This window comes from Mesoplodon bidens (assembly GCF_964165515.1).
Source record: "Mesoplodon bidens genome assembly, chromosome: X".
NCBI lineage: Eukaryota > Metazoa > Chordata > Mammalia > Artiodactyla > Ziphiidae > Mesoplodon > Mesoplodon bidens.
Window position 1 is genome coordinate 58,482,323 of NC_138163.1, and position 16,069 is coordinate 58,498,391.

A 16,069-nucleotide genomic window follows, 5' to 3' on the forward strand; every position below is an offset into this window, starting at 1 on the left:
GTTTTTTGAGCATTAGCTGCCCTGACTCCTTGTCTGTTCCTTTACCACAACCCAGGGTCAGTAGATTGGCTTTATTGCATGTGGGCAAGTGGACCCAAGTTGGGTTCAGTAACAATGTCACACAATTAAACTTTATGAAACACCATCATTTGAGTGCCTTATTTCTCATACACATGCTCTTAAGTAAATGTTAAGCTTCTTTAGAGCAGAGAATATTCTGTACTTCATTTTTATGCTTCAGCCCCATGGTACTTAGTATGGTGCTAGGTTCTGCAGTAGCTGCTTAATGAGTAGATGTTGATTGACTGATAAAAACATGGAAAGAAACTTATTTTTGAACTTAGAGAAATTGTTGGTACAGTCAGTTCTTAATTATCTGCGTTGAGGGAAATAGTTGATGCAAAACAAAGACTAATATACAAGTCATTTCCATTTGGCTTTGGAATGCATTTCCATAATTAACTTTTCATTTGGGTCTATTGCTTGGCTAGAGAATACATTTCCAACAAAATAATAAAGTTGCCACGTTAATTTCCAACTGTGGTCAAAGCTGGAATGCTGTCTCACTATAGACGAAAGAGGGGAAGAAATATTGAAAAGGCCTATTGCATTTTTAGTCTGCACTATACTCATTTACTATGAAATGAGCTTGGATTATTTGTTGCTATCTTCTCTCTATCACTTTTATCTCCCTGACTACATGCCTTCTTGAAAGCAGGAAACATACCTGCATCTTACATTATAGGTGCCCTAACATTTAGAATATCACCTTTCATGGAGTATACAAGTATCTTCAAATTCTATTAGTTGCTTCTTTCTCTTGTATACCTAGGTGAGAAACGTAGGGATTTGTTTAATCCCAAACATCTGGATACTCCTAGACTAATGAAGTACAAGCCTCCTGCTTCTTCCATAGGCACTTACTACATGAATGTATATTTTTTCTTGCAGTCTTAAAAAAAAATGAAAACAACAACAACAAAAAAACAACTTAGATAAAATGAAGTTGGATAAAAGCAGACTGTGGTTGTTTACAAAGAATATTTTCCTTGGGGGAAATAATTTATCTCCCATTTGTGAGGTTTAGAGCAGAATGACCAATGACACCTTGTATGTTACTTCTTCATTTTACAAAGCATGTTCAAAGTCATTACTATACCTAGTCCTAATAAAAACATATGTGAGGTGGGCAAGGCAAGTATTTTCTTTACAGTTTTACAAATGAGGAAACAGAGTGCCTTTCCTACGTTTGCAAAGACCAAGGCTAACACTTAGGTCTATTGATACTCATCCACATGTCTTTTCATTCAAATGGATTAATAACAATGTTTTGCATTTGTACAGAACATTAAAGTTCAAAAGTACTTTTATATATATGGGGCAAATAAAGTGGACAGAGTACTTCTCAACAGTGTGCAAAATGAAATTGGATCTCTTTAGGTTTTGAGTCAGGACCATAATACAGAAATCTGGAGATGAGTAATCAGTGTTGCCATGCACAAAGTTGATAATGCCTTAGCTGTTATAAAAAAGCCACTTACTAAATGTTTGCTTTTGATAAGGTAAAGAGGAGTTGGTACCTTCATCCCCTTGGAACCATTTTCAACTCAGTTACTCATGACTTTTCTTACCCAGACAACATCAATTGGTGACTAGGTCATATTCTCCTTTTCACTAATGATCTTGGAAAAGCTTTTCTATAGTTTCTTTTTAAATTTTTCATTCATTTTCAATTCTCACCACTGGCGAGTGCCTAAGCTTTAAATGAGTAGATGAGATGTAATCCTCTCAAGTTGATTGTAATTTTAAATGTTTGTCTTATGAGGTATGTGTGTATGTATATGTGTATGGATATATAAATATCCATCATTAAGATTCAACTGAAAAATTTCAGTGATGTTTTTTATGTATTTCTTTCCATTTCTAACTTCAGTAATGAATTGGGACAATGTAGTAGGTAATTATCCTATTTTACCTTTGCAACACAAAGAACAGTATCATTACATGTTTATTAAACATATTGACTTGCTTTCTTGCATTTTTTTGTTTTCACTTCCCATACCTCAAAGTTTAAAACCAGAAGAAAGGAACAGGGAACGTTCAATGAAAAGCTAAGTTTACTTGCTATAATTTTCAAAAGTTATATCTCAGAGAGCCTAACTAGAAATAATTGAACAGACATCTAATATAGAAAAAGACACTTATGTATTTACCTACATTTCTCAAATAATACCTGATTGATATTTTGCTGCAAGAGTATATTTACTGACTAGTTATACTAACATCACCATCACTGCCTATAAACTGTGTATTTAACATACTATGTGTGCCTTCAATAATTGAAAATAAAAGAAGTTTAGTAAATTTGAAATCAAAGCAAAAGGAAACAAACTCATATTCATTACTACGATATCCAATTTAAGCTCTTGTGAATACCAGAATGGCTTTAAATCATATCTCTATCTATGTATAGATACATGTATATGCTACATGTTTTCTAGTATACATGCATACACAAAACCATAACCACATTGGGTCATTTAGTTTTTCAAACTTCTTTTTTTTTTTTTTTTTTTTTTTTGCGGTAGGCGGGCCTCTCACTGTTGTGGCCTCTCCCCCTGCAGAGCACAGGCTCCGGACGCGCAGGCCCAGCAGCCATGGCTCACGGGCCCAGCCGCTCCGTGGCACGTGGGATCCTCCCAGACCGGGGCACGAACCCGTGTCCCCTGCATCGGCAGGCGGACTCTCAACCACTGCGCCACCAGGGTAAGCCCCAAACTTCTTTTTTTTATATCATTTCTACTCAGTATGAATAAATCGCATAGAAAGGTTTTTAGTCTCTTAAAACTTAGCTTCTGGTAGGAATGAGAATTTGTAAGGTTGAGGGTACATTAACTCTTTCAGATGACTTATGTCCCATTTTATGTTCTGAAAAAGATGATTTCTCAGATGAGTCTCTAGTGGCCTGAAAGGGTTTATGTACCCTTTAACCAAGCAGTATGTTCTTCTCTCACCATTAGCATCATGCACCAAATGTCCATCAATTCCCTAAACAAAGTTTGAAAAATGGAGCTCATGGTAATTTCAGGCTGAAGTTCAAACAAGCAAGACTCTTCAAATAAAAAATTTTTGAACTGACTGATCTGAAAAACCATATGCTCCATTGAGACAGTTTCTTAGAATGTGATTTCTAAGAGCTAAAGAGATAATTCTTAATACCTGTATTTAAAATCAAAACATATAAAGGAATAACAGTGGAAACATGTTATACCCCTTTCTCTTGTCAAATTGAAGTTATGCCAGGATCACAAGCTAATGTTTTCTGTTTACTTGCCAGAATGTTGTTTAACATTAATCATTTTGCAATGACCTCTAACATATTAAATAAACATTTATTACGACAACTTTCTATAAAGCATTGTGCTAGGCTTGTTGTACTCAAAGATGAATAAGGATCTCTATCTCAAAAGATTTTATAACCCAGTGTTCAAAACACACATGCACATAAGCAGAGTACAGGCAAGTCAGCGAGCACAATAATCAAAATATTAAAATGCTATGAGAACACAGGGGACAAGGAAATTAATTTTGATTGCTATGATTAAGGAAGACTTTGTGGAAGACACGAGCAGCTAATTTTTAAATTAGTTTACAAACCTTTCAAAAAGAAATGCTTTTTCTTCTGAAGCAACACATTATTTCACAGTGAACAAATGTGGAATTCATCTCAGATTTACAAAGCTTTCTGGCCCTAGAGGCAGCACAATACCATGGTTACAAGCACAAGGCTTGGAGTCTGAAGGACCAAGACTTACTTGAATCCTGGCCCTCATTAACCAGACTTGTAACATACATGATCTCACACACATGTTTGAATCTTTGAACCCCTATAGCCTCAATTCTCACATATTTGAAATGGGGTTAATCATAGTACTTCCCCTATAGTATTGCATTGGAGATCACTTGAGTTTATACAGACACCTATATATTCTTAGCACTGTGACGGGCACATGACATTCACTAAACAGTTGCTATTATTACTATTTTATCATTTTTATTTTTATTATTATAGATGATCATGCCTTCTACTGCAAATCAATGCACAAATAATGGAAGTTAAAAAAAAAAAAAGAAAACTTGCTTTCATTGCAGAGGGCCTGGGTTCAATCCCTAGTTGGGGAACTAAGATCCTACAAAGCATGCACAGTGGACACACACACAAAAAAAAAAACTTCCAATACCATTATGAAGAGTGTATATTTCAAAGAATGCTAACAATCTTCCTTTTTTAAAAACGCAATATTTTCCCCCATGTGATTTTCTAAAACAATTTGCTTTTCAATGTATGCATTTTCTCTATTACTGCTCCCATATGCTCACTGTCTCTTTTCTTCCTTCCCTTTCCTTTCCTTTCCTTCTTTGTCCTCCCTCCCTCCCTTCCTGCCTTCCTCCCTCCCTTCCTTCCTTCCTTCAATCCTGGACCCTCTCTCCCTGAGCAGTCTCATTTAAAAATGTTTTGCTTTGAACTTCCTAATTTTCTGAGTTTGAGACCAGCAGGCAATTAAAGGTAATGAGAGAGAGTCCGAGCCACTAAACTTCCCTCCAGTCTAACCTAAACCTCTCGACTTTTCGGCAGCTAGAAAACAGCCTGGATTAGTACATTCATACCAGAGAGGAAAAAAAAAAAACCAAAAACAAAAAACCTTGCTCTTGAGGTTTCCGTTTTATTTTTGTTTTGTCTATTTTTTATATGGCATGTTCTCAAATGTGATTAATATTACTGAGGTTGAACACTAACCCTGTTAGTTTTTCATCTTTTCAAAAATTATTCACTTAATAAAGAATAGTGGGAGAAAAATCAACGTAATTGCAGTGCAGTAGAGACCCCGAATCTGTTCTGAATTGTCTGGTCAGGGCAATGTTCTTCCTCCGGAACTTGATTTTTAACCACTTCAAATGACTCTCCCTCCTACTATGAGAAACTCCCAGGTGTTGATAGTTAGCTACAGGGTGTTAATGTCATTAACTTTCTGTCAGCTCCTTTTGTCAATGTGTTAATGGGGCCCCTGCTGCTCAGTCCTCCCTGCCCTCCAGTTGGTGAGATGATTTAGCCAGCAGTCAATCAAAAAACTAAGCTGATTTGGGGCAATAGACAGCTCTGCCATTGACAAAAATCTATGTAAGTAAATGTAAGAAATTTGTCAACAGGATATAAGCAGTAAGGTCAACACGGTGGATAACGTGTTTTTTAGACAGTGTAAGATGTTAAGAATGGACCACAACGCATATTCTAAAGTCTAAGAAGCCCTCTTTTAAGAATGGTTTTTCCCGTTGGAAAAAGCAAGGAGCAGTAAGTAAAAGTGATGCTTAGATTTAAAAGAAAGAAAGAAAAACTGTTTCATAGTCACATGATTGGTCAAAAGACAAAAGCTGAAAAAATCAAAATCCTCATATAATGTCAAATCCATGAGAACAAGCCTCAGGGAATTCTCTGGTGGTCCAGTGGTTAGGACTCCTCATTTTTCACTGCCTAGGGCCCAGGTTCAATTCCTGGTCAAGGAACTAGGATCCCAGAAGCCGCATGGTGTGGCCAAAACAAAACAAAACAAAAAACAAAACAAAAAAAAACCCCAAGAATGAGCCTCAGGATTGGCACACAGACCACTCACAGTGCTCCCTCTCACCCCTCCTTAGCATGGGTTATTTTTCAAAACTTTGAAACCGGATGTGATTCTGAACCTCACCCTACCAATTTTTGCAATAGGTGCCAAACACAGACAGAGACTACAGAATTCCTGGTAACCTTAAAAGATAAAAAGAGATGACCCTTCGAAATTAATGAATTTAAAACCATGGGGCTATGACAAATAACTTTATAGGTTGCTATCCTGAGACAATTTGAGCTCACTACAATGACAAAGGGACAACTGTGATCAATTTCATCACCAGATATGGAAAATACCCTTCATTTAATGAATACGACCATTTTTTAAAAGCTCAAGTATGTAAAATTAGGCAGTGTCTGCTACATAGTAAACATTCAATTAATGAGTGAATATTATCATCATTTTTATAACTTACCCAAAAAGGAATATAGATTCTATTTGAATTCACTGTACAAACAATTGAACTTAAAACTTCTCCAATATTATTATGATGAGCATACTGGCATGAAGAATACAAAGAAATTTGCTTTTTAAAAAAATCAGAATAATAGCAAATTCTCACACATGGTATCCAGATTTTTGAACCATGTGTGTTTCAATATATATGGTGCTATTGTATCCATTATAGACCATCCCCTTTCATCCTAGAAACTCTCTCCTATGATTTATGAGAGAATTTTCTCCATTTCTCCCTGTTTTGTAGTCTTACAAAATTAATATTGCTTATTTTACTCCTTCCATTTTTTTTTTTTTGAGTTGGAACAAGCAACCAATTTGGGGTAGAGAAAGGGAAGCAGAGTTGACAAGCTTCATTCAAAAGCCAATGACTATTGCTTAGGAGGCAGAAAATAGCCTGGGCCACTCCATTCATAGGAGAGGTATCATTCTCTTTTTTTTTTTTTTGGTTAATTTTTTTGACATTTACTTTTAAAAGGTGTGGATTATCTTTTCTAAAACTGATTACACTTTACATGCTCTGAAAAGGTGATTCAATGTGACTCAAGTTCCTGTGAAAATTTATATGAAGAAAAGTTTTATAACTACAAGCACAGCCTACTACTCTTTCAACAATATCCCCTTTGATGTGTTAAGTCAAAGTAGGATCTTGGACCAGATGATCTCCATTGTCTCTATAGCTATAATATTCTGTGATTCAATATGCATTTACTGAGCGCCTTCATGTTGCTAGGTGCTGTGCATTGGGATGGGCATATAGAAATTAACACACTAGACCTGATCTTGGCCACTGGGCCAGCAAGACAGAGAAGCAGGTAAATGCCAGACTGTCAGCAAATTGTGGTCAAATCTTCTATCTCGTGCACTGTTGTATTTCCATGGCCTGTCAATTCCGAGTATGTTATGAGTTCAATCAATACTGTGAAAGAGTAAGGGTGAACATAGGATGCTATGGTACTTAGCCCAACCTGGAGATTTGGTGAAGATTCAACCTGCATACTCACTTGCCCTTGGCCATCATGCCACTGCTGCTAACTATAGCACTGATGCCCTTCTGAAAGCCCAGAGGAGTGGCACTGCTATTCAGTTTTTGAATTCAGTTTTTGAACTCCTTATTGAGAGATTACTGTTTAAGTAGGTAAGGTTATTTTCAAGGGGAAACTACCCCCATACTTGTGCCCATAGTTATTCAATTTAAAAGGCCAGTGTCTGAAGCAAAAGAATTTATTGGCAGGGGACAGAAACATTGGAAAGATCATCCAGTACAAAGAATCCTATACTAGAAATAGGATCATGGCTCTAATTTTAAAACAGAATCAAGTACCCCACAAGAAAATATCCCTCTCTTTTGGAATTGCCAGAAGAGTAGAAAAAAATATTAAGAAGGCACCAGAATTCATATATCATATATACATATGATGATTAAACATTTTGTTTGCCATTTTCTAGAAGATACAAACTCTCACTGGGTGTCCAAAGAGTCTCCCGAAGCAAGAATAATTTGAGCTACAGTTCTATCATTGTAATTTATTAATTTGGAGTTTTTAGACAACTCAACACAATAGTCTAACTTTTTCTCTAAAATAAATTGCTGTGTATTTTATTTTGCTTTTTAAAATATGATATGCAAAGTAACAGCCCAATACATTTTAATACAGTTTTCAATTCCCTAGTGGACAGTCACACTATAGTGTCACTTAAATGAAGAATAACCATTCATCTGTAACATACAGATACAGAAGGCTCTGGATTTTCATTTTAAAGCACTTAATTACCTGCATAAAGAGAGAATTAAAATAGAGTCCAGGCCAAGTTCATGAGGGTTTGAAATTACTTTTCTTTTTCTAAATGAGCAACGAAGACCCCTCAATGTTGTATGCTGTCGTGTGGCCACAAGCCAACTATAGAAGAAAATGTTAAAAAGAACAAGGGAATCAGGAATTAAATTCAAATATGTGAGGCAAGAATCAAATTCAAAAGTTGAAAAATGTAGGTGGTGCTTCCAGCCACAGGACAATATAACAAATTTGAAAGAAAAATCTAATCAGCAACAAAGTTAAATCTTCACATTAAATATCCTGATGTGGACAGTTATGTAATCCAAGGATATTTTTGAGGATTTCCTGCCACCAGTCACCCACAAACTTATGTTCCCAATATTCCTATTTATATAACTACTCACGATCACTAAAGGACCACACAAAATACAGTATTAATTCATGAACCAAAAGAGTGAATATAAAAATTTTTTTTCACATAAACCTAAATTGCCATTCTCAAGTAATTCAAGTTCAGGACCATAACTTCCAAGTTGGGCAGGAAAGAAAGCATATCAGAGAAGAAAAAGGCAATAGATTTAACCTTGAAACAAGGTGACTGCCGTATAGTTGTTGAAGGAATTTACTTATTATCAGATAAAGAATTTACAGTATTTATTCCCTCTTGAGATATAAAATGGTGAATCAATCTGCAGTTCAAGATATTTATTTAAACCCAGAAGAGTAGGATATGGCTTTAACTTTTAAAAACCAAAAGAGAAAAAAAAATCAGCTCTAATGTAGTTTATCTTTAGACAACAGATTTAACATTAAACAATTCAAGCTAAATATCATTTCTCAAGTTTTCCTTCCATATATTTCTGTAATTTATATGAATACACTATATGTAAAATAGGGATTTAAAAACATTTAGGTAGCAGGCAATGCCTAACATTATACAGATAGCTATTACAATTTACTTAAATACATAATCTACTGATTAATTAATCTATCTGTCCATGCATGCATCCATTTTATTCTTCGTAACCTTTCAGTCTACTGATACCAGTTATCCTCTGATTGCCCTTGAAAATGCACATATCACCTCAGGAAATACCTGCACACACACATAAAAAGAAAAAAAGAAAAAAAAAACCTCTGAGCAAAAAAATTCTTCTGTTGATCATTTCCTTTAAACAATAAGGAGATTCTTTGTTTTGTTTTAGGTCACATCAAGCCTCAAAAGACTTACCTTGCATATCTTGTGGGCCTTCAAATGAAATTCGTCTTTGAGAAATGGCATTTTTTTCTTATATAATTGTTCCCTTGCCTACTCTAGGATTCAAAACGTCATGAACTAAAATTTATGCTGGTAATATAAAAACAGCCTATATACAAATTCATCCAAACTGTGAATAGAATGGTAAGTTTAGAACTAACCACAAGGTAAATAGGTATATGGACAGACAGACACACACACACACAGAAACTAACAAATAAACAAAGTGCTTAAATAAATAAAGGATATCGTCAGCTTTTCCACAAACTTATCACGTTGATTTTCTGTTTTGGGGAATTGCTTGATGTCACGTTCCAGATGAAGAATTTGTTGTTCCATTGCTGCAAGGTTGCTCTTGAGAATTTGAGCTGAAACTAAAGAACAATGTGCAAAGTGTTTAGAACATTTCTTTTACAACTAAAAGAAAACAGTATCAGTTCAAGTATTTTTTTAATGTGGAGAATAGTTCCATGAAATCAACTCACATTTTTCTGAATTACTACTCATAAAAATTCTACTCTCCATGAAATAAGTGAAAATGTGTAATATAATATACCAAATCATCATGTTTAATATGGCAACGTCATCATTTTATTCAGCCATTAGCTCAAATGAATCCATTTCTATTTAAATTTATTGATGGAATTCCTAATATTTCATTCTTTAAAATCTAATTTGAAGATTAAAGAGAAACTAAGGTTCAAAGAGATCCTATCTTATTAGTGCGTGTTCTTGGCTATATAAATGATTTAAAGTTAAATTACATAAAAAGGATCAAATATTTTTCTCTTGTTGAAAGATCCTGATTTATATAAACCAATATCTATGGTAAAAGTTCCTGACTTTAGTACTTTTCATACTCATAGAGAAATGATAAATAACTGTTGATACAGAGAATTTAGAGCAAACCAGAGCAAACGTGTGTGCATACACACCCACAAAGCTTCAGTGAGCCCTCAAACACTATCGTTAGTTGCTTTAATTACCCCTAACATTCTCTGCACTTTTCTTTTTCTCTCCTCATTGACAACCAATAATCTTAAGTATTGTATTCCAACTACTCTTAAATACATGCACACTTTCCAGATCTCTCACAATGCTTTCTTTTCACAGAGGTACTTTTTTTATTAAGCTTACACTAGTTTATAGATACCCTATTACTCTATGACCGCCAATTATGTATGAAGACACTTCTATCAATATCAATGGCATTTGTCAGGGTTCTAGTTGAAAAGGCCAGGTAACTATTAGAATTTGATAGGTAGCCTGTGACATTGATTTTTTTTTTTTTTTTTTTTTTTTTTTTTTTTGCGGTATGCAGGCCTCTCATTGTTGTGGCCTCTCCCGTTGCAGAGCACAGGCTCCGGATGCGCAGGCTCAGCAGCCATGGCTCATGGGCCCAGTCGCTCCGCGGCATGTGGGATCTTCCCGGACCGGGGCACGAACCCATGTCCCCTGCATCGGCAGGCAGACTCTCAACCACTGCACCACCAGGGAAGACCCCGTGACATTGATTTTTAAATCCAGGTCTCTGAAACAGTTCTTTTCATTAAAGGACCATGAAACAGAAATAGAATAATATTACAATTCTTTTTTTTTTAAGTAAATTTCAGCCTCATTCAGAGGCATATCAGTATTACAATGAAAAATTCAAGAGACTGACAAAAATCAACCCCCTGGCAAATTTCAGCCAAAGTCTTCTGATACAAATTCATCACGCTGACACGTACACCTTTATAACTCAATGAGGAGAAATTGCTTAAATATACCTGGAAGTTCAAGAGACTGAAAATCAAACACCAACACTAAAGACAAATTATTTTTTTTTCCTATTACTCTGTCAGTTCAAGTAGCTATGTCCAATTTAGTTCCATTTGTTTAGATCTGACAAGCTTGGAAATTATTCTTTATTGGAGAAGTCGAAGAGAGTTTTGTCCTGCCATAAATGTGCTAATGGCTCAGCAATCATTGCTTGCTTTATTTAAAAGATGAGTTTGCTGTGGAGGTAACCATTTTCTCTGACTTTAAAGCTGAACTTTTTCACTTGGGTTTTTCCAGGAGATTCTTGCTAATTATTCAAAGGGTTTCTCCTTTCCCACTTGCTTGACTGAAAAACTGAAGATATGAAGTTGACAATTTGTTTATGTCATATAGGCTACACAGAAGAAATAAACTCATGACAACTTTCTGCAATAAACAAAATGTGCCCATAGGCGAGGTTTAAGTCACAATAGTAATCCTCCTGCTAAAAGCAATAGTAATTCCAGTAGTAAAAAAGGCGGTGATCATGAGGATTCTTCTGATTGTTCAACAGAGTAACAGCCTAATCAAGTTGCTATGCACACAAAAGTCTAGGTAACTCAAATAACGAGACATTCTTTTTAATCCACTAAAATTGCTTTTACCCTAAAGTTGAATTTTGAATAAAACAATGTTTTCTAGACACCTGTCCTCCTCAGTTCCACCTGTCAAATCCTTAGTCCTCTGTAAATCCCTCTAGAGCTCTAGTCCAAATTCTCTACCATTTATAGACACTTCTATTTGTTTAAGTGATCTTCCACACACCACCTTCTGCTTTAAGTGAGAATTTTTTTTTTTCATTTTTTGTATATAGAGTCTCTGCTATAAAACCTCATGCTACTTAATGGTAAGATCCCTACCTAGTACTTGGCTTTTCCCTCAGTACTTACCACACATGGTACTCAATAAAGGTTTGTTGAATGAATATGTATATTTCAAGAAATTTTGATTCAGATTTAAATGTTTTCCCACTTCTGCAACTGGATGTGCATGTAGAAGTTAGATACGACCAAAGTGATTGGAAGTTAGCATATCAATTATTATGTGAGTATGAAAGGAAGCAGAAAGTTGAAGGAGATGCTTAGACAAAGGGGAAAGTGAGAAACAGAGATAAGGAAGAGAAGTAAGGGACACTTTTTTTCAGCTTCTCTATTCTCCCTCTCTAATAATTTATTAACATTATGAATGAATGAAAGAAAATAAAGTACTGGAGATGTAAGAATCCAAGGATGTTAGCCCACATGCAAACTTATGGCTGCATTAAAAGTGCCCTGCACTTTGTTTAACGCTTTGTTGTCACCGTTTTGAAAGTCTTAGTAATTTTTTAAATGGGGCTCTGCAATTTCATTTTGCGCTAGGTCCCCCTAAACATGTAGTCAGTCCTGGTCTCCATGTAAGACAAATAAAGCAACTCCAACTTGGAAGAGTTGGTTAAAGGGGCTGGGAATTTCACCTGCTGGCTCCTTCTCATTTCTTATTCTCTCATTGGTGGAATTCTATTTCAAGGGGTGTTAATCTACGGTGTTGCATAAACTAGACCCACAACAGGGGTTTCACTCTATCCCTAAGTGGCTTACTTCGTTTTTGACAGTTGATATAATTAGAAAAATTTTATTTGCTTATAATCGAAACCAGCCTACTTGAACTCTTTTTACCCATTATTCCTCATTTTGCCTTAAATCAACACTGCTCAAGTCTACTCCCTATTTTACAGGAAAGGTGTCACTTGCATCTTCTTAATCTGCCCAGCTTACAAACACCCGGTTCCTTCAACTAGACCTCCTAAGGTATAAGGGTTAGTCATTACTTATGCTCCTAAGTAATAACTAACATTTACTGAGTACTTACTATGTGCTAGATATTATTTTAAGTAGTTTTATGTATTAACTCTCACAAAAACTCTATGAGGTATATACTACTCTCAAGAAGGGGTATAGTATGAGCTAAATGATGTCTTGTCAGGAAATTGCAAATGTAAAGCAGTGTCTCTAGTTCTGGAAGGCCAACACCTTGAAATAAAATCTGGGAAAGGGGGTGGGGGGATAGATAAATTAGGAGGTTGGGATTAACATATACACACTACTATATATAAAATAGATCACCAACAAGGACCTACTGTATAGCACAGGGAACTATACTCAGTATCTTGTAATAACCTATAAGGGAAAAGAACCTGAAAAAGTATATATATATATATATATATATACACATATATATGTGTGTGTGTGTGTGTATAACTGAATCGCTATGTTCTACACCTGAAACTAACACGATATTGTAAATGAACTATACTTCAATTAATTTTTTTTTTTTTTTTAAATCTGTACCCATTGGCACAAGGGTATGTCACCTATACTTGGGGACAGGAGTCAGGGTCGACCTAGATTCTAACCTCTACCATATCCACTAATAGTTGGGTTGCTTTGAGCCAGTCGCTTAGCCTCTCTGGGTCTTCATTTCCCAATGTGCAAAATAAAGATAATAGGGGCTTCCCTGGTGGCGCAGTGGTTGAGAGTCCGCCTGCCGATGCAGGGGACACGGGTTCGTGCCCTGGTCTGGGAAGATCCCACATGCCGCAGAGCGGCTGGGCCCGTGAGCCATGGCCGCTGAGCCTGCGTGCCCAGAGCCTGCTCCGCAAGGGGAGAGACCATAACAGTGAGAGGCCCGCGTACCACAAAAAAAAAAAAAAAAAAAAAAAAGATAATAATACCTTCCTTAAGTGGTAGCCATTCAAGTTAAATATTTTGATTAATATAAAGTTTCTATCATTATAACAAGTACATAATAGGTAATCTATAAATATTCATTTCATATTCTACTATCCTTCCCACTATATTCTACCAACAGACAAATTCCTACTGTAAACGTGCCACCAAAAACTAAACAACAATTTAGATGTAATCTGAACAAAAAAAGCAGTCATTCCCTACCTGCTACCTCACTACGGCCTGATTTAATATCGGTCTTCTTTCTAATCAAGAGAACTAAACTTAGATTGGGTTCTCTTTTTGTAGGTTTTACAGGGTACGTGGAATTTTACGTCTGGGAGGCAGTGACAGTTATACTAATGAACAGCCAATTAATTAGAGATACGAGCAAGTTCCAAATTTAAAGAATATTTCTGGAAATTAAAATCTGTGCAGTATTATTTCTCTGGAGACATTTACAAGTTAGTTACTTTGCTTTTCTAGACATGTCTAAATCATAAGAGATTTTTTGTAAGTGTTATAAAGAATTAACATGTGTTTACCTGCCTGATTATTTGCCTTGAATACATTTGTTTTAATCTTAAGAGTTAGGAGACAATTTGATTATGTAACTAGTTAGATCCTAGCCTACATTTCTTCTAATATATCTTCAGGGTGTGTGTGTGCATGCATGCGTGTGTGTGTGTGTGAAAGAGGGAGAGAAAGACAGAAATATATATATTATATATATTATATATATTATATATATATATATATATATATATATATATATTTTTACTGGAGGTGGTAGGGAGATGTAAGGCAGCTGGTGTTCCAAGAACATTTAAGTACCAGAGTGGGTTAGAAATGCTTGTCTAGTGCATAGCCCTCACCTCAGGGTTTATTGTTGTGCCTGTCATTATATTAGTTCACTAATATAAATTAAGGAGTCTTTAGTGACAGGGCAAACATTTTCTATCTGAGTAAATTTCCACTACAAGCATTTTCAATGACTGATTAGTCAGTCTGGTGGCACTTTAACTTTTTTCACTAATTTCATTTTTTACATCTGCTACTGAATCACTGAATCTGAATTATAACACTAAAAAATTAAATTATAGCTATCAGGTTCTTTATTACAGCTTTCTTCCTTATACTCCATAAATAACCTTTTAAGCTTAGTACACTTTCTTGAGTTATACGTAGGTAGAAACCTTCCCCACGAATCTAATTTATCTGCTTACTTCAGTTGAAAAATATACATATAGTACTTCATTGCTGGCTTCAAGCAAATATATGAGAGTGGCCTGATCTTTATTCAAAACATTTGAAATGACAGACTTGCTCCAATTCATAATTTGAAGAAAAGTAAAGTGTAAGAAAAATATTTTAAGTGAGTTTTTATATGGAAAGACTCTTCAATTACATAGTACCTAAGAGAACTGATATGCATTTAAGGAAAAAAAAAGTCACAGTACTCTGGTGACATTCTCCAGACCATGTGCAGAATGTGTAATTTTATGTAAATATAAAAGCTTTTCCAGCAACTTGAGGAATTTTTTCCTCTGAATTAAAAATTTCTATTAATTTTACCCATTGACAAAGTAACCCAGCACTTCTTGACATCTTTGCTCTAAGAAAGGCCAGGTAACAATTGACTCTTGCAAGTCTGTATGTGAATAGGCCCCAACCTGATTATAAGCACCCTGTAATTTTCTTTAACTGAATATATTTAGTTGAAGAATTACTATCAGCCGAGCAGCATAACATTAAAGTGACTCATCCAGAAAGCACATGTATAAAAGAAAAGGGCATTACAAGCAGCCCAAACAATAGGCACAGTTGTATTCTTTCTCAAGTACATTTATAAGTTAATAGTTTCATTTTATATGACTGTGATACACAAAAATGAAACAAATGTGTTTATACAATAAAAATAGCAAAGGCTCAGTCAGCACTGTGGGCTTCTCAGGCCTTTAAAGAAAATAAGTGATAAATGGCACCCAAATAAGAAATTCCTCTAATTAAAAAAAAAATCTGTTAGAGAATGACTCATCCTTAGGAGAAAAAAAAATTGTTAAAAAGTCACCTTAACAGAAAACACAACTTAACTAGAGTCCTTACTAAATGAAATTTTAAAACGTATGTCCTCAATGTGTGTTCACAAGAGCCATCCATCACTTGCCCCTGGAACATGTGCGTTTGGGTATAAGGTGCAGTTTTTCTCAATCGGATCCATAATACGGCCTGAACTGATGCTCAGAGCAGAGGAACATCCATAACAAAACATGAAAACTACTTTATAAACCATATACATGTTTAACTCGAAAAGCTTCACTAAGTATATTTCACTGTCTGGGTTCATACATTTGTACGAGATCTCAGCCTGTAAACCTCAGTCTGAATGTATTTTTTTTAAAGAAA

At 35.3% G+C, this 16,069-nt stretch overlaps 1 protein-coding gene across 1 annotated transcript in view; it reads right to left on the bottom strand.

Moving 5' to 3' along the window:
• The window catches only part of DIAPH2 (diaphanous related formin 2), an 897,118-nt gene that overhangs the window by 307,005 nt on the left and 574,044 nt on the right, over positions 1-16,069 (bottom strand). Inside the window, exon 24 of the mRNA XM_081223297.1 lies at positions 9,407-9,532. Coding sequence (XP_081079423.1) covers positions 9,407-9,532 — 126 coding nt within the window. The remainder of the gene's footprint in view (positions 1-9,406; positions 9,533-16,069) is intronic.